At 41.9% G+C, this 18458-nt stretch overlaps 1 protein-coding gene across 1 annotated transcript in view; it reads right to left on the bottom strand.

Annotated features, from left to right (window-relative positions):
• Window positions 1–922: 922 nt before the first annotated feature.
• LOC141083036 (uncharacterized) overlaps window positions 923–18458 on the bottom strand; it is a 36486-nt gene continuing 18950 nt past the window's right edge. Inside the window, exons 5-9 of the mRNA XM_073567188.1 lie at window positions 17201–17521; window positions 4623–4730; window positions 4211–4303; window positions 3858–3938; window positions 923–3582 (exon numbers count right to left, since the gene is read on the bottom strand). Coding sequence (XP_073423289.1) covers window positions 2347–3582; window positions 3858–3938; window positions 4211–4303; window positions 4623–4730; window positions 17201–17521 — 1839 coding nt within the window. The 3' untranslated portion in view covers window positions 923–2346. The remainder of the gene's footprint in view (window positions 3583–3857; window positions 3939–4210; window positions 4304–4622; window positions 4731–17200; window positions 17522–18458) is intronic.

Raw genomic sequence — 18458 nt, 5'->3', positions numbered from 1 at the left:
TGTTTTGTTTAAAATTTATTGTGGTAATGTCTAGAACCAAAATTAGAAAAATGTTGTCTGTCCAAATATATATGGACCTAACTGTATGTCATAAATATCTCCTCAACTTTTGGTTAAATTGCCCCCCAGTGCTCCCTCTCATGTAACCTTTTCAATAATGCCATAAGTTTTAACAGTGAAGAAAAATCTCCATTGAACGCCACCTAAACATGGGACCCATATTTTCCCAGAAGGTGAGAGCCCCAGTGATGTGACATTTTTTTTTACAAAAACAATAAGGAACCACTGCATTGAGGAGAATTCCTCCAACAGACCTCATTTATTAAATGTGTTGTCCATAGCAACCAATCAGAACTCTGCTTTCATCTCATAAGAAGCTTTTCAGAAATGAAAGCTGTGCTGCGATTGGTTGCTATGGTTGAAGGCAACAAAGACACTTTTTGTTTTTTGGCAGTTTTGCTGAATCTGCCGCCATCTTTCGTCGTCCTCTCCTGCTGGGAGAATAAGGAGGTTTACACCATATTTGGCAACTCTAACAGAACATGAGGAGGTTGTCACAAAAAAAGCCAGGGCTTCCAAAAAAGTTAGCAAATACCTAGTGGAAAAAAAAATCCATATAGTCTGGTCACCTGTGCACCATTATAGCGGTGGGCTGATAAGCTACCACGGAAGCTGGAGGACCTCTTGGCTGCCATTTTTGTTCTATGAACTGTGCCTGAGCATCAGAATATCATAGTAACTATATACTATGGGCTACAGAAGGAGCAATAAAACGAGCGCTGGTTCATGTTCTCTAATGGCACTAAAAAATAAGGAAAACAATAAAAAAATCTTTTAAAAATATGGGAAAAAAAGAAAATATAAAAAAAATCAATTCACCCCCATATTTTCCCCTTTAGTAATAAAGAAATAAGCAGAATAATTTATTGGACAAGGATAAGATTTATTAATGTGGCTTCAACATCAGTTATAATTTGATTGAAAATATTTCTGAAACAAGAAAATCTAGTTACAAGGGTACATTTAGTTACAGGGGACCTCTGTCCAGGACAAGTACTTGCAGTGTATAACGCCCTATTAATAGTAGGTACACTGTATGCACCAAAATAGTGCCGGAGAAGACCTAAAGAATCAAGGGTAGTATCACACATCTAGTTTCACAGTTTGTGTATGTCTGGGACGTCTGGGGCAGCCACTGGTCTCCTGACCTGAACGCAATAAAACCTTTGTGTTTAGGTCAGGAGACCTTCTTGCGATCCGTACACAAACCACGAAAGTTGGATCTATGAAACTGTCCTACAAATATGTAATTAATTGGCTCCTGGAAAACATGTAACAAACTATTTTTCAGTCCTTGTTTGCCATAGAAGATACTTTTCCATTATCTAGATACCACCAATAGTTTAGAGCATGCTCTTATCTTCTGGACACCAGAGATGACCAGTGAGCGAGAAGTCACCACAACCACCATTCAATGCTTTACCCTCAGGCCGTGATTCGTTATGGACTCTGCCTTCAAACACTCATTTACATTCCTCATTGCACTAATCTTTGAACCAAGAGAAGCTACCACTGCCAGTCTCTGCTCTCCCAGTTATCCAGGTCCCACCAACAGTTTGGTCAATAAGGGAAATGCCGCCACCTTGGCTCTAGTCTCTGCTCGTCCTTGAGCTCTTAATTCCTGTCCCCTTGACATTTGAAGCTGCAGTGCAAAACCAAACATTTTCTAGAGTCTAGATAAAGGTAAAAATTGGATCTGAGTTGCTGCAATAGAAAATCTGGTGATTTCTTCACTATGATAATGAAGATTATATATCGATTCATTGCTCCGGGCTGAATATATTTCTAGGATAGAATAGTCTCATGTCGGCACCTGGGTGATGGAAAAAGTATGGCACTACATTTAATTCCCTAAGTTCAGTATCATTAAGGTCATAGATATAGGGACTCTTGAAGAGAGGGACTCCAGCCCTATTTGGACTCTTCTTTTACTGGGTGGGGAAAACCTGTACATGACATCTCTCCCAAGAACAACTGCATTGTTCGCAACTCATTGGCTGATGTATTGGGTCTTGAATAAAGTGTGGTCCTTTGGTCCTGGATGACAAAGTCTGGTAATATTTAGGAGGGGCGCAATTTAATTTTTGTAATGTACACCATTAATTAAGGCATCAGTATTATGTCCAGTGACAGGTTCTCCTTAGCAATTACATAGCTACTGTATATAATTGTTAAGCCACTTATAAAGTTCTATCAATAGTCTCATTGACTGTCTCTCCAGCACTGCCAAAAGACTTCAAAAATACCATATGTGCCTTTATGTTGTCTTCTGAGGAGCAGAAGAAACTAAGGTTGTCGACTTGCTAGCCATTTTAGAACCAGAAGGCCCAGTATGATGGCAACAAGAGCTGAGCTCACAGATTGTGGCAACACATTGATCAGCGTTGCAACCACCAAAAGACACATAAGACCCATAAAACCTGTCTTGAAAATTCTGTTTCTGAAAGGTAAATCTTGTGTCTCCAAAGCATTGCTTAGCGCTTCTACACTTGGTGGCTGTGCTACTCTGTCAGTCACATCGTCATTGGAATTATCAAGATTAGGACCATCACCAATACCCTGACTATGAATAGTTTCTTCTACTTCTGGACTGGTGGGATTCTCATCAACATCATCACCATCATCACAATTGCCTGCTTCCTGGTCAGCTTCACCTATTGGACCAACACCAGGAAGATCAGCTAGAGGATCATAAGTTTTCAGAGAACCATCAATGCTTCCTTGATCAGTCATTTCTGGGTCATGGGTACTGCTGATCTTAGATTTAGCATCACACGTACTCACTTCACCACTTTCAAGTTCAGCTTTGACCCAATCACCAGAACTGCTATTTAAGTCAGGTTTTGATCCTCCATGTCTATCAGTTTCTTTAGTGATAATTACCTCAAATGAATTAAGGCTATTATGTAAGAAAGTGCCAGAAGATACAGCAGAAGATAGAACAGAAGATGCAAAAGGGCCTGCAAATTTTGCTGCGGGCTTCTCTGGGTCTTCTTTATCAGCATCATCACCTTTGTCTGCCGTCTGGACAGCAGCAATACCCATTGTACCATGAGGAAACACAGTTAGGTGCTCGCCAGTTTTCAGAGAACCATCTGTCATTCCTGGGTCATCGGTTATTCCAATGACTACCTCACTTGACTTAGAGCTTTTATCTAAAAAAGTGCTTGAAGACACATCAGAAGATGGAGCAGAAGATGCATTAGGGTCCACAAGTTCTTCTTCTACTTCCTCTTCACTATCGGGAATGGGTCTGTCTACAATAGACTTGGCTGTGACTGCTGCCAAGATGGCAACCAAAATGCCAAAAGAACATACTACTTCAGCACCCACGAAAAGAGCTTCAACTTTTGACCACTTTTTTAACATTTCTCTTTGAAACAACTTCATGAAAGTCTTCTGTTGACAGATCTTGCTGCAGATAAACTTCAAAGCCATGGATGACAGTTCATGAACAATCTGCTTCCTTTCATTTTGTTTCTTAAGGAAAAGTTCTATGTTATTTCTCCATGCTGAGGTCATCTGTAATGAGTTTGAGAAGATCTAATGATTGAAAAATAGAACTAAACAAACATATTAAGGATCACCTTATTTTTCTAAAGACGGAGTGATCTATTGATGGAAATCTCGGACCAACATGGAATTGGATCACCTAGTAATGTCAATACGTGTGACTATGGAATATTGGGGTGTGGATGGAGTAGTCCACTATTGGTGAAGCTTACATTTTATTCACTTGCCAATTTCTTCCTGTAGTAATAATATTGTAGATGACAAGCATGACTAATAGTACTTACCAATAAATTTTCCACGAAAGCGGGAAGGTGGAAAACTGAGATGAAGTCATAGGATTCTTGTACATTTTGCAAAAATTGGACCTGTAAAACAAAGAGGTAATAAAGTTTTTAGAATAATAGATCTTCAAAAATATATAGAAAGTTTACAAGAAACCTTATAACAAATGGTATCAAGGTGTCTATCCATAACCTTCCCAGTCCACCCCATGCTGACCATAGCACCGTGGGGACTGAGGAGTAGGTTACTTCTCGTCAGTTGAACATTCGTTAGGCAAGAATGGTGCCTTCAATATTTCCACATAGATCACATTAATAACATAGGTCTGTAGGTGGTCCAAGGCAGGTTATATTACCTCAGACTCTGCTTCAGAGATGGAGACCACCTTGTGGCATAATCCAAACACAAATGTATCTTCAGAATGGACAGGTTTCTTGCCTCCCAATGCCTGGAGATACAGTAAGAGAAGTAACTGTAATGAGTGTATTAGTAAAAATAAGAAGGCTCTACTGATTTGCATCACTGGTTAGCCTTTAGGTGGTGCTGCTATATTGTACCTCCTAAGATCATCATGTATTTTATTATTATATTGAAATTTTGCTAATCATGGAGCAGAAGCTATAGCTTGTAATATTCAACTATTCTCCTGGCCAACTCTACCCCACACTTTTCCATCTTCACTCATCAAGCATTCTGATGAGAAAACAATATGAGCCTCCTACACAGAAGTGTTTCAACATTCACAGTTTTGAGAAATCTCTACTCACCCAGTTGTCTGGACAGGGATTTCTGAATATAATCTGTACCCTCTTTCCTTGATGTGTGACTGTTAACAGATCCACCATCACATCAAAAACATTCATCATTTTCTTAATCTAGGTAAAAAAAAAACATTAAGTCATAATTATAGGAAGCAGTATTATAGTATTTATATTCTTGTACATAATGTGAGGCAGTCAGCCGGGGAGAAAGAGGAAGTCACCCCCTGGGCACCAGAATTTAACCCCTGGGGGTGTGGCCAGACGCCCCTTTCTCTCTCTTCCCATTGGTCAGTTGGGCGTCCCAATTATGGCATGACCTGGGGGAGTAGTGGGAGGAGGAGGCACTGTACAGAGTTTAGGCCCTTTTACATTTAGCGATGCACCAGCGATCCAACCAGCGATCCAACCCGGTCAGGATCGCTGGTGCATCGCTAAATGATCGCTAGTGAGCTTTCATACAGAAAGATCTCACAGCGATGCAGCAGCGACGCAGCGCACGATACTCACCTTTCACACACAGCGATCCTGCGTCCTCCCGCCCGCCTCCACGCGTCGCTGGACGTCACAGCAGGAAGTCTCAGCAGGAAGCGCCCGACGAGAAATGGAGCCGGACATTCTCGCGCGATCAGTGATGAGCAGCGGGGGAGCCGGTCGCTGGTAAGTATCACACATAGCGATATCGCTAGCAATATCGCTATAACGTCACAAAACCAGTGACGTTTTAGCGATATTGCTAGCGATATTGCTTAGTGTAAAACCCCCTTTTCTTTCTAGCTTGTAATCTAAGGGGATCTACAGTCAGAGGCACTTTCCCTATACGGTGCCATGCCTGCCAGACTGCAGAGACCCATGTGACGTAACCAGTGCCTTCCCGCCTCCCACCAATCACGTAATAACAAAACACCAGGTCTGGATGGGTTGAACAGGTCGGTCTCAGTTTATTAATTTTATAAGCAGAGATAGGCAAGTACAATTCACAATGGACTCATCGCTGAAAGCCCCGTCACTAACCGTTGGGCAAGGAAGCCTATGAGAGGTTACGAACCTTTGCCCCCCTCTACACTACCGCTACGGAGGATCATGTGTATGACCTACACAGGACTCCATCCCTCACACAACATCATTAGGGCCTGTTCAACACCATCCTGTAGATTAGTTAAAAATATCGAGCCCAATATCCATGAGATTAATGTCATCCGGTCTCAGTAAATCCGAGTTGTCTCCCTGTAGCTTGTGGTGGGGAACCACGATGCAGTAGATTTCTCTGACAAATTTTGCCATCTTTGTGTTAATCTTTTTCCTTGATTTGTCGATGGCTTTTGCGTCCTTAGATCCATGCCAGACTGCTCGTGGTATCATCTCCGACCACACCACCACCATATCTGGTATTAAACAGACAAAATGCTCTATGTCCATTGACATTATTGTGTAGAGTTCGGAGCCTTTCTTCTTGCACAAATCATTACCGCCGGCATGTAACACCAGTATCACCGGTCCTTAGGCCATCTTAGCAATGTTGACCACCTCCGGGAAGATCTGATGCCACAGGAGCCCTCTGATGCCTCTCCAGTTGACCTCTAGTTGCGAGAAGTAAACATTTTTTCCACCAGGGCATAGTTTGGCCCTTTTGCACGCCCAATAAACAAAAGAATGTCCCACTACCCAGACTGTGGGCTTATGGTCGCCTGTAAGAGACAAGATGTGTTATAGCAGGTCTGGTCTTATCTATCTTGCAAAACATGCGGATTTCCAACTGCCTAATCTCTGTACTTCGACTTCCGATACACCGGCCCTAGCTGCTTCGGTGGCCGCCTCTATTCTGAAGGAATGTGTCCCGTATTCCTTTGGGTTAACGCCGACTGCCTATAATCACTGTTTAAAGATTGCGTAAAACTGATATTTGGTAAGCGGGGACCCATCGGTGTGTGAGAGAAAGAATCTACTTTCGTGTCTTATAACCGTATAGCGTCTGACTACTTTAACTGGGCATATAGGGCCGTCTAACGCCTTGACCAAAACCCACGTCCCTCTACCGGTGGGATCGCATTTAGATTTCCACACCCTAATGCGAAAAGCCTCGCTACATATGATGAGATCTTCGTTGATTAACCCACCTACTGATGCTGTTTTTGACTGCGGCACCAGCTCGCTAATGCGAAGTGCCCCGAAGAATGCGATTGTGAACGCTGTAGATATTAGGGTTGACTCGTAATGTGACTTGCACACTGTTTTAGAGATTGCGATAATATCATGCAACAGACTTAAAGAAACGGGGCAACGACATTCCTGACTAGGCTGAAGCCTTTTCCAGCCTTTATCGGCTTGCTTGATGAAAAAATATTTACTTACGTCCGCCCATCCCAAAAGCTGAAAGAAAAAGGCTATTCCTGATAAATACCGTTGGGCTAATGTACCTGACACGCCTATACACTTTAGCTGATTTAAGAGTTCTACTAAATCTTCATATCTTGCCCGATCACAAGTGTCGACTGGTCTTCCTTTAATTAGCAAGCACCATTCTTCCCATGCCTTACCATAAACCTGCTAGGTAGCCGGTGCCACTGAGGCATGGATTAAGGGCATCAGTGATTGACCCCCGTGTCCCAAAGGGAAGGAGGACACAGTAGGCCCGATTGCTGTGCGTTGGGGAGGAAGACTTTGAAGGCCTGCCAATCGGAAGATAACAAGGAGTTAACAATGTTATCATCCACCAAAGACGTAACTGGCACGGCAACAGATGTTGTGCCTAAGGCATAACAGTGCTAGGTGGCGCAACAGTGAAAGAATCGGCAGGGAAGAAGAGGACATGCTGTTTAAGCTTTTTGCGGTGTCTGGGTTTCTGGTTAAGCCTTTTTTAGTTGGGTACACCAAAGCTCGAGTGATGTTACTATCGAAAAAATTTCTAACAGTGCTGAGTTGCAGCCCTAGGTGGCTGTGGTCCATAAGTCTGGCCATCTGCTTTTACCCCATTGATCCTTGTAATTTGCGACAAAACCATTTTTGAAATCTCCACCTACTGTAAGTCCTTGCCTGGCGTTTCTTGTGCCATGACACATGTATGCCCATTGTAGGATTTTAAGAATGTCTTCCAGACCAGCAAATCTGCCTTCAGGGAGCGGGTGAGTCTAATTTTGTGACCTGGCTGGGTAATGCCCTTTGTTGCCAATGATAACAGGCGCGAAAAAGCTCTGCCCGCTGGCATTACACGGCAAGCAAAGTTGAGCAAACCTAGTAGAGACTGCATCTGCAGAAGGGTGACTTTTTTGCTTCGAGATAACTTTCTACCATTTGCAGTGCTTTTCGTTGGTGTCTATTTCGATGCTGAGGAAGGGTAGCACGTTGCATGGACCGATCGTTTTTTCTGGTGAAAATGGTACTCCAAAATGCTGAGATATAAACTTGAACTTTTGGAGATGGAAGGAACAGAGTCCCTGGGTCCGATGAACAAAGTCATCGAGGTAGTGAATTGATGAATTACTGCCTGCTTCGTATCACAAACGCTTCAAAGGGCCAGCCGGGGAGAAAGAGGAAGTCACCCCCTGGGTACCAGAATTTAACCCCTGGGGGTGTGGCTGGACACCCCTTCCTCTCTCTTCCCGTTGGTCAGTTGGGCGTCCCAATTATGGCATCACTTGGGGGGAGTAGTGGGAGGGGAAGGCACTGTACAGAGTTTCTTTCTAGCTTGTAATCTAAGGGGCTCTACAGTCAGAGGCACATTCCCTATACGGTGCCATGCCTGCCAATCCATCTGTCATTGGGGAAAACTCCAGCACCACTAATTCACCTGTGACTGGGGAAAACTCCAGCACTGACCCATCTGCTGACCAACATCAGGTCAGGGGACTATTCTCCAATGTCACAAGACTAGTGAACCCTCCACCTTAGAGGAGGAACGCAGTCAGGATAAAGTACACAGGACCAGAGGAGAACATTCCATCCAGAATTTATATTGGAAAAGTTCTTCTGAAAAAGTTTATGAAGTTTAAGGCGTCTGAGGTCTATGCTCTGATCCATGTCCCATCCAGCAGGATCTATGACATCAGTTTTAAGCTCCTGTGCGATCTGGATCTGTTCTGGAACATGTATAATGACACAAGAGAAGATGAAATCTGGGATCATCTCCAGTGCATCCAGCTGGCTAAGCCGCATTAAATAATGGCCACTGTCCTGTTCCAGTCTGAGGTGGTGGCGCTGGCGGATCTGCAGCATTGGCTGAGCCGGCAGTGCATGGTGAGAAGTCAACCCCAGAAGATCTATGAAGAGGAGCAAATATGGAATGGAGGATATTCTGTGAAAATCCAGCTTCTACAAGAGAATGGTGTAACCAGACATCTGCCACACTCTTTCTAACTGGGCTCAGAGAGGGAGATATGCTACTACCCCGGTCAGCCACGTGCTCATTGTGTGGATAGTTCAGACATACAAAGGACAAATGCACAGGATCCGTCATCTGTAAGTAACCTGTGCTCAGGACTCATCATCTATAACCTGTGCTCAGGACCTGGGCATACCTTCCATGATTGCTCTCATGCAGAACATAATAAAGATAATGGCCAGACCTTGGAAATTATGAAAAAAGATGTCATAAGAGGTGCAGATGTTGTTCAAGAAGCCGACACTGAAGAGGTTATAAGTCATAGTTACAGTGAACCTGCTCCAGGGTCTGATATAATATTAATGGATGCTGCACTACTAGGATTACCAGCCACTGAAGAAACACCTAAAGTACCACCCAGACAGAGCTAAACCACCATCAGCCATTAAAGTAAGATCTAAGCAATGGTCAGATACTAAAGTAAGACCTACAATACTAGTCACTAAGGCGTCCAGAAAACCTTTTGCCAAACCGTTCAAACTTCAGCTCAGTACGTCTGTAGAAGCAGATAAACTGTCTGCAGTGTCCAGTGTGGATGTGAAAGGTTTTGTGACCATAAAAAGAAAAAAAGCCTTTGTGGATTTCTCCAGAAAAGTCACAACTGTCCAGAAAACCTCTGAGCCTGTGCTGGCGATAAGTTCCGGACGTTACAATGTATTGGGAGAAGACTAAAAAGAAGAGGCACAAATGGAGCAAAGTTCTTCATATACAATAGAAAATGTCTCTGATGAAGTGGATCCTGACCCTCCCGTGTCCACGAAGAGATTGGGCACTACAGGTGACAACAGTGGAAGGAGGTAGAAGACCAAAAAGTCTAAGTGATCAGGATGTGGCTGAGAATAAGCTCCATTAATGTGAACAGTGTGAGGACTGGTAGCCGTCGGCAGGTAACTTACCAGCGTTTGTCTGATGAGAGATCGGATGTCTTCTTCTTACAGAAGACATATCTGAAATGCAATGCCCATGTGTATGCAGCCAAGAGAGACTGGAGACTTGGTTCATCATTTTGGTCCTTCAGGCTGGAGAGGAATGACGGTGTGGGAATCCTCTTTACTTCCATGTATGTCCAAGTTGACAGAGTCCTGGAGATCTGTCCGGGCCGCTAACTGATGCTGGACTTCAATCTTCATGCGATGTCGTAATCTTCCTTGCTTCATGTCGTGGCTCCTACACAGGTGCACTGATCGGCCCTGTTGAGGGCAGAGCCAAGTACTGCAGTGCACAGGCGCTGGGCCTCTCTGACCTTTCCCGATGCCTGCACACTGGAGCACTTGGCTCTATCCTCAACAGGGCAGATCAGTACGCCTGCACAGGAGCCACGGCACGAAGCAAGGAAGATGACGACATTGCATGAAGATGGGAGGCGCCGGCCCTGCGACGCCCATCGGACCAGACTGCCCCCGGGTGATTATAATAAAACTTGTTTTCCTTATCTTTCAGATTAGATCGGGGGCTTATCTACAGCATTATGGAATGCTGAAGATAAGCCCCGAAAGGCAGTGGTCACAGATTATAGTTGAAAAACGAGATGACAGGTTCCCTTTAAAACTTAATTACAAACTGCTATACACAAAAAGGCCATAAGGTGGCAGCAGAGTAACATGTAAGAATGGTACTATACATAGCAAGCTGCAAAGCATAACTTAAATGCCTGGAAACCGGGCCAAACGAAACAGCACATCCTGAACATAGAGACCAGTATTATAGAAGTTATATTCTTGTACATCGAGGCAGTATTATAGTAGTTATATTCTTGTACATAGCGGCAGTATTATAGTAGTTATATTCTTGTACATAGCGGCAGTATTATAGTAGTTATAATCTTGTACATAGGGGCAGTATTATAGTAGTTATATTCTTGTACATAGGGGGCAGTATTATAGTAGTTATATTCTTGTACATAGGGAGCAGTATTATAGTAGTTATATTCTTGTACATAGCGGCAGTATTATAGTAGTTATATTCTTGTACATAGCGGCAGTATTATAGTAGTTATATTCTTGTACATAGCGGCAGTATTATAGTAGTTATATTCTTGTACATAGCGGCAGTATTATAGTAGTTAGATTCTTGTACTTAGGGGAATTATTATATAGTACATATATTCTTGTCCACGCTGAACTTTCCTCCCACCTCTCATCTACCTTGCTCTTTGACAATCTACAATCTGTTTTCCGGCCCCATCATTCCACTGAGACTGCCCTGACCAAAATTACCAACGACCTACTTACAGCCAAAGCTAACGGACAATACTCTATACTTCTCCTTCTAGACCTGTCCTCTGCTTTCGACACAGTTGACCACTGCCTCCTACTATAGATCCTCTCCTCCTTTGGCATCAAAGACCTCACCCTATCCTGGATCTCCTCATACCTTTCCAACCGCATTCAATGTCTCCCACTCCCACACTACCTACTCATCCCACCCTCTCTTTTGGAGTCCCCCAAGGCTCTGTTCTAGGACCCCTACTCCTCTTAATCTATACAATTGGCCAGGGACAACTCATAAAGTCCCATGGATTCCACTACCACCTTTATGCTGTTGATACTCAGACCTACCTCTCTGGCCCAGACGTCACCTCTCAGCTGTCCAGAATCCCGGAGTGTCTCTCAGCCATATCCTTCTTCTCCTCTCGCTTCCTCAAACTCAATGTGGACAAATCTGAACTGATCATCTTTCCCCCATCTCACAGATCTTCCTTACCTGACCTATCTATAACAATTGATGACATCACGCTTTCCCCCGTACCGGAGGTCCGCTGCCTCGGAGTAACCCTTGACTCTGTCCTGTCCTTCAAACCGCACATCCAAACTCTCTCTCTCCCTCCTGTCGCCTCCAGCTCAAAAATATTTCCAGAATCCGTCCTTTCCTCAACCCTCAATCTACTACAGTGCTGTGCAAATTAATTGGGAAAAAGCATTTTTTAAGTAAAATCGTAAGTTGGTTACCAGTCAGTGATTCAAACCAGTTTTAACTGCTTTGAACAGGCACTCACACCTGTTCAAAGCAGATAAAACTGGTTTGAATCACTGACTGGTAACCAACTTACGATTTTACTTTAAAAAAAATGCTTTGTTCCAATTAATTTGCACAGCACTGTAAAATGCTTGTGCATGCCCTCATCATCTCCCGCCTCGACTATTGCAACATCCTTTTCTGTGGCCTCCCTGCTAACACCCTCACACCTCTCCAGTCCATGCTTAACTCTGCCTCCTGACTAATTCATCTCTCTCCTCGCTACTCCGTTACTTCTCCCCTCTGCAAATCTCTTCACTGGCTCCCATTCCCTCAGGTATCTAATTCAAATTACTAATACTGACCTACAAGGCCACCTATAACTTGTCTCCTCCATATGTCTCTGAACTAATCTCCCGATATCTCCCCTCATGTAATTTCCGGTCCTCTCAAGACCACCTTCTCTCCTTCACACTTATTTGCTCCTCACCCAACCGCCTCCAAGACTTCTCCCAAATATCCTCCATCCTCTGGAATTTTTTGCAGCAACACGTCCAACTATCAACCACATTCAGATCCTTCAGATGGAACCTGAAAACCCACCTCTTCAGGAAAGGTTACAGCCTGCAATGACCCCGCTACCTCCCCACCACTACTGGAGCTACCGCCTCACCATCACTGGAGCTGCTGTAACCCCCCAACCTACTGTCTCCTTCCCCACCATCCTGTAGCATGTAAGCCTGAAAGAGCAGGGTCTTCTCCCCTCTATATCAGTCTGTGATTGTTAGTTTGTTTACTGTAAGTGATATCTGTAATCTGTATGTAACCTCTTCTCATGTACAGCACCATGGAATCAATGGTGCTATATAAATAAATAATAATAAATAAAATAATAATAGCGGCAGTATTATAGTAGTTATATTCTTGTACATAGGGGCAGTATTATAGTAGTTATATTCTTGTACATAGGGAGCAGTATTATAGTAGCTACAGTGCCTTGCGAAAGTATTTGGCCCCCTGGAACTTTTCAATCTTTTCCCAGATATCATACTTCAAACATAAAGATACCAAATGTAAATTTTTGGTGAAGAATCAACAAGTGGGACATAATTGTGAAGTTGAACGAAATTTATTGGTTATTTTAAATTTTTGAGGAAATTCAAAAACTGAAAAATGGGACATGCAATATTATTCGGCCCCTTTAACTTAATGCTTTGTTGCGCCACCTTTTGCTGCGATTAAAGCTGCAAGTCGCTTAGGGTATGTCTCTCTCAGTTTTGTACATCGAGAGACTGAAATTCTTGCCCACTCTTCCTTGGCAAACAGTTCGAGCTCAGTGAGGTTTGATGGAGATCGTTTGTGAACAGCAGTTTTCAACTCTTCCTACAGATTCTCGATTGGATTCAGGTCTGGACTTTGACTTGGCCATTCTAACACCTGGATATGTTTATTTGTGAACCATTCCATTGTAGATTTTGCTTTAGGTTTGGGATCATTGTCTTGTTGGAAGACAAATCTCCATCCCAGTCTCAGATCTTTTGCAAACTCCAACAGGTATTCTTCAAGAATGGTCCTGTATTTGGCTCCATCCATCTTCCCATCAATTTTAACCATCTTCCCTGTCCCTGCTGAAGAAAAGGAGGCCCAAACATGATGCTGCCACCACCATGTTTGAAAGTGGGAATGGTGCGTTCAGGGTAATGAGCTGTGTTGCCTTTACGCCAAACATATCGTTTGGCATTGTTGCTAAAAAGTTCGATTTTGGTTTCATCTGACCAGAGCACCTTCTTCCACATGTTTGGTGTGTCTCCGAGGTGGCTTGTTGCAAACTTTAAAATAAATGACACTTTTTATGGATATCTTTGAGAAAAGGCTTTCTTATTCCCACTCTTTCATAAAGGCCAGATTTGTGCAGTGTAGGACTGATTGTTGTCCTATGGACAGACTGTCCCACCTCAGCTGTAGATCTCTGCAGTTCATCCAGAGTGATCATGGGCCTCTTGGCTGCATCTCTGATCAGTCTTCTCCTTGTTTGAGATGAAAGTTTAGAGGGACGGCCGGGTCTTGGTAGATTTGCATTGGTATGATACTCCTTCCATTTCAATATGATCGCTTGCACAGTGCTCCTTGGGATGTTTAAAGTTTTGGAAATCATTTTGTATCCAAATCCGGCTTTAAACTTCTCCACAACAGTATCACGGACCTGCCTGTTGTGTTTCTTGGTCTTCATGATGCTCTCTGTGCTTCAAACAGAACCCTGAGACTATCACAGAGCAGGTGCATTTATACGGAGATTTGATTACACACAGGTGGATTATATTTATCATCATTAGTCATTTAGGACAACATTGGATCATTCAGAGATCCACAATGAACTTCTGGAGTGAGTTTGCTGCACTGAAAGTAAAGGGACCGAATAATATTGCACGCCCCACTTTTCAGTTTTTGAATTTCCACAAAAATGTAAAATAACCAATACATTTTGTTCATCTTCACAATTGTGTCCCACTTGTTGATTCTTCACCAAAAATTTACATTTGGTATCTTTATGTTTGAAGCATGATATGTGGGAAAAGGTTCAAAAGTTCCAGGGGGCCGAATACTTTCGCAAGGCACTGTACATTCTTGTACATATAGAGCAGTATTATGATAGTTACATTCTTGTACACAGGGCAGTATTATAGAAGTTATAGTCCTGTACATAGGGAGCAGTATTATAGTAGTTATATTCTTGTACATAGGGAGCAGTATTATAGTAGTTATATTCTTGTACATACATTGGGTTTGGAAAGTATTGAGACCCCTTTAAATTTTTCACTCTTTGTTTCATTGCAGCCATTTGTTAAATACAAAAAAGTTCATTTTTTTCTTATTAATGCACATGTAATGTAGAAAATTTTGCAAATTTATTAAAAAAGAAAAACTGAAATATCACATGGTCATAAGTATTCAGACCCTTTGCTCAGTATTGAGTAGAAGCACCCTTTTGAGCTAGTACAATCATGAGTCTTCTTGGGAATGATGCAACAAGTTTTTCACCCCTGGATTTGGGGATCCTCTGCCATTCTTCCTTGCAGATCCTCTCCAGTTCCGTCAGGTTGGATAGTGAACATTGGTGGACAGCCATTTTCAGGTCTCTCCAGAGATACTCAATGGGGTTTAGGTCAGGGCTCTGGCTGGGCCAATCAAGAATGGTCACAGAGTTGTTCCAAAGCCACTCCCTTGTTATTTTAGGTGTGTGCTTAGGGTCATTGTTTTGTTGAAAGGTGAACTTTCTGCCAAGTCTGAAATCTAGAGCATTCTGGAAGAGGTCTTCATCCAGGATATCTCTGTACTTGGCTGCATTCATGTTTCCTTCAATTGCAACCAGTCGTCCTGTCCCTGCAGCTGAAAAACACCTCCATAGCATAATGCTTCCACCACCATGTTTCACTGTTGGGATTGTATTGGGCAGGTGATGTGCAGTGCCTGGTTTTCTCCACACATAGGGAGCAGCATTATAGTAGTTACATTCTTGTACACAGGAAGCAGTATTATAGCAGTTAAATTCTTGTACATAGCAGCAGTATTATAGTAGTAAGATTCTTGTATATAGGAGCAGTATTATAGAAGTTATATTCTTGTACACAGGGGCAGTATTATAGTAGTAAGATTCTTGTACATAGGGGCAGTATTACAGTTGTTATATTCTTGTACAAAGAGGGCAGTATTATAGTAGCTAGATTCTTGTACATAGGGGCAGTATTATAGTAGCTAGATTCTTGTACATAGGAGCAGTATTATAGTAGTTATATTCTTGTACATAGGGGCAGTATTATAGTAGTTATATTCTTGTACATAGGGGCAGTATTATAGAAGTTATATTCTTGTACATAGGGGCAGTATTATAGTAGTTATATTCTTGTACATAGGGGCAGTATTATAGAAGTTATATTCTTGTACAAAGGGGGCAGTATTATAGTAGTTATATTCTTGTACATAGGGGCAGTATTATAGTAGTAAGATTCTTGTACATAGGGGCAGTATTATAGTAGTTATATTCTTGTACATAGGAGTATTATAGTAGTTATATTCTTGTACATAGGGGGCAGTATTATAGTAGTTATATTCTTGTACATAGGAGCAGTATTATAGAAGATATATTCTTGTACATGGGGGCAGTATTATATTAGTTATATTCTTGTACATAGGGGCAGTATTATAGTAGTTATATTCTTGTACATAGGGGCAGTATTATAGAAGTTATATTCTTGTACATAGGGGGCAGTATTATAGTAGTTATATTCTTGTACATAGGGAGCAGTATTATAGTAGTTATATTCTTGTACATAGGAGGCAGTATTATAGTAGTTATATTCTTGTACATAGGGAGCAGTATTATAGTAGTTATATTCTTGTACATAGGAGGCAGTATTATAGTAGTTATATTCTTGTACATAGGGAGCAGTATTATAGTAGTTATATTCTTGTACATAGGAGGCAGTATTATAGTAGTTATATTCTTGTACATAGGAGCAGTATTATAGTAGTTATATTCTTGTACATAGGAGGCAGTATTATAGTAGTTATATTCTTGTACATAGGGAGCAGTATTATAGTAGTTATATTCTTGTACATAGGGAGCAGTATTATAGTAGTTATATTCTTGTACATAGGGGGCAGTATTATTGTAGTTATATTCTTGTACATAGGGAGCAGTATTATAGTAGTTATATTCTTGTACATAGGAGGCAGTATTATAGTAGTTATATTTTTGTACATAGGGAGCAGTATTATAGTAGTTATATTCTTGTACATAGGAGGCAGTATTATAGTAGTTATATTCTTGTACATAGGGAGCAGTATTATAGTAGTTATATTCTTGTACATAGGAGGCAGTATTATAGTAGTTATATTCTTGTACATAGGGGGCAGTATTATATTAGTTATATTCTTGTACATAGGGGCAGTATTATAATAGTTATATTCTTGTACATAGGAGCAGTATTATAGTAGTTATATTCTTGTACATTAGGGCCGTATTATAGTAGTTATATTCTTGTACATAGGAGCAGTATTATAGCAGTTATATTTCTCTAGATAGTAGCAGTATTATAGTAGTTATCTTCCTATACATAGGAGCAGTATTATAGTAGTTATCTTCCTAAACATAGGAGAAGTATAACACTGTAGTAGTTATATTCTTGCTTTTTAAAAATCAGTAAATGGATACCCCTTTTTATTGTATAATCCCCATTTGGATTTTGTTTCTTACCTGTTCTCTCTGATCTTCTTGCTCCTTTTCCTCCACTCTATAGTCGAAGCGCCCGATACCTTCCATAGATGTCGCCAGCTCAGCTGCCACCACTGCCATCAGGGCCCCAATAACCATGTCTCCTATTTTCTGACTAATAGAAAATGCTTGAAGTTTCTCAGTCAAAATCCCGTTGAATCTTTTACAATAATCATCGACTATATGGTCTTCAGAAGAGCTGAGGAATTGAGCGGCTGCCTTGCTGAGCTCCTGCACATCGACCTTGTGTTTTTTGTTAGGACAACAAAGGGATGAGAGAGAATCTTGATAGTTTTTCTCCATCTGAAAGTTGTAAAAGTAAAAACATGTAATGGAGAAATATTAAATCTATAGAGTTTGGGGAGGATGTGGTGGTCTGTCTCATTGCACCTAGGCATAATACGCTGACTCTTCCAAAAACATGGCTGGTCTTGTTCAAAGGTTTTTTAAGCCCCTTTTTTGTATTTTAAATATATCCTGAGAATGTTATAAAAATAATGACATGTACACACTCACCTATGGATCCCTAGCTCTTCTCGGGTTCCTGCCAGCCACCACTGTTTTACTTCTGGTGCAGTTCACCACCAATATCAACCCAATATCAACATGGGTTTACAAGGGACCGTTCCTGTCAGACTAATCTGATAAGCTTTTATGAAGAGGTAAGTTCCGGGCTGGACCAAGGGAATGCAGTGGACGTGGTGTACATGGACTTTTCAAAAGCTTTTGATACGGTGCCACACAAAAGGTTGATACATAAAATGAGAACAATGGGGATAGGGGAAAATATGTGTAGGTGGGTTAAGAGCTGGCTCAGGGATAGGAAACAAGGGGTGGTTATTAATGGAGCACACTCGGACTGGGTCACGGTTAGCAGTGGGGTACCACAGGGGTCAGTATGGGCCCACTTCTTTTTACATATTTATTAATGACCTTGTAGGGGGCATAGAGAGTAGAATTTCAATATTTGCAGATGACACTAAACTCTGCAGGGTAATCAATACAGAGGAGGACAATTTTATATTACAGGAGGATTTATGTAAACTAGAAGCTTGGGCTGATAAATGGCAAATGAGCTTTAATGGGGATAAATGTAAGGTCATGCACTTGGGTAGAACAAACAAGATGTATAATTATGTGCTTAATTGTAAAACACTGGGCAAAACTGTCACTGAAAAAGACCTGGGTGTATGGGTGGACGACAAACTCACATTTAGTGGCCAGTGTCAGGCAGCTGCTG

The sequence above is a fragment of the Dendrobates tinctorius genome, unplaced genomic scaffold (genome assembly GCF_039654945.1).
Source record: "Dendrobates tinctorius isolate UK_male_01 unplaced genomic scaffold, ASM3965494v1 ptg000019l, whole genome shotgun sequence".
Classification (NCBI taxonomy): Eukaryota; Metazoa; Chordata; class Amphibia; order Anura; family Dendrobatidae; genus Dendrobates; species Dendrobates tinctorius.
The sequence above is the reverse complement of the archived record's forward strand: the minus strand, read 5'-3'. Positions and strand labels throughout refer to the sequence as shown.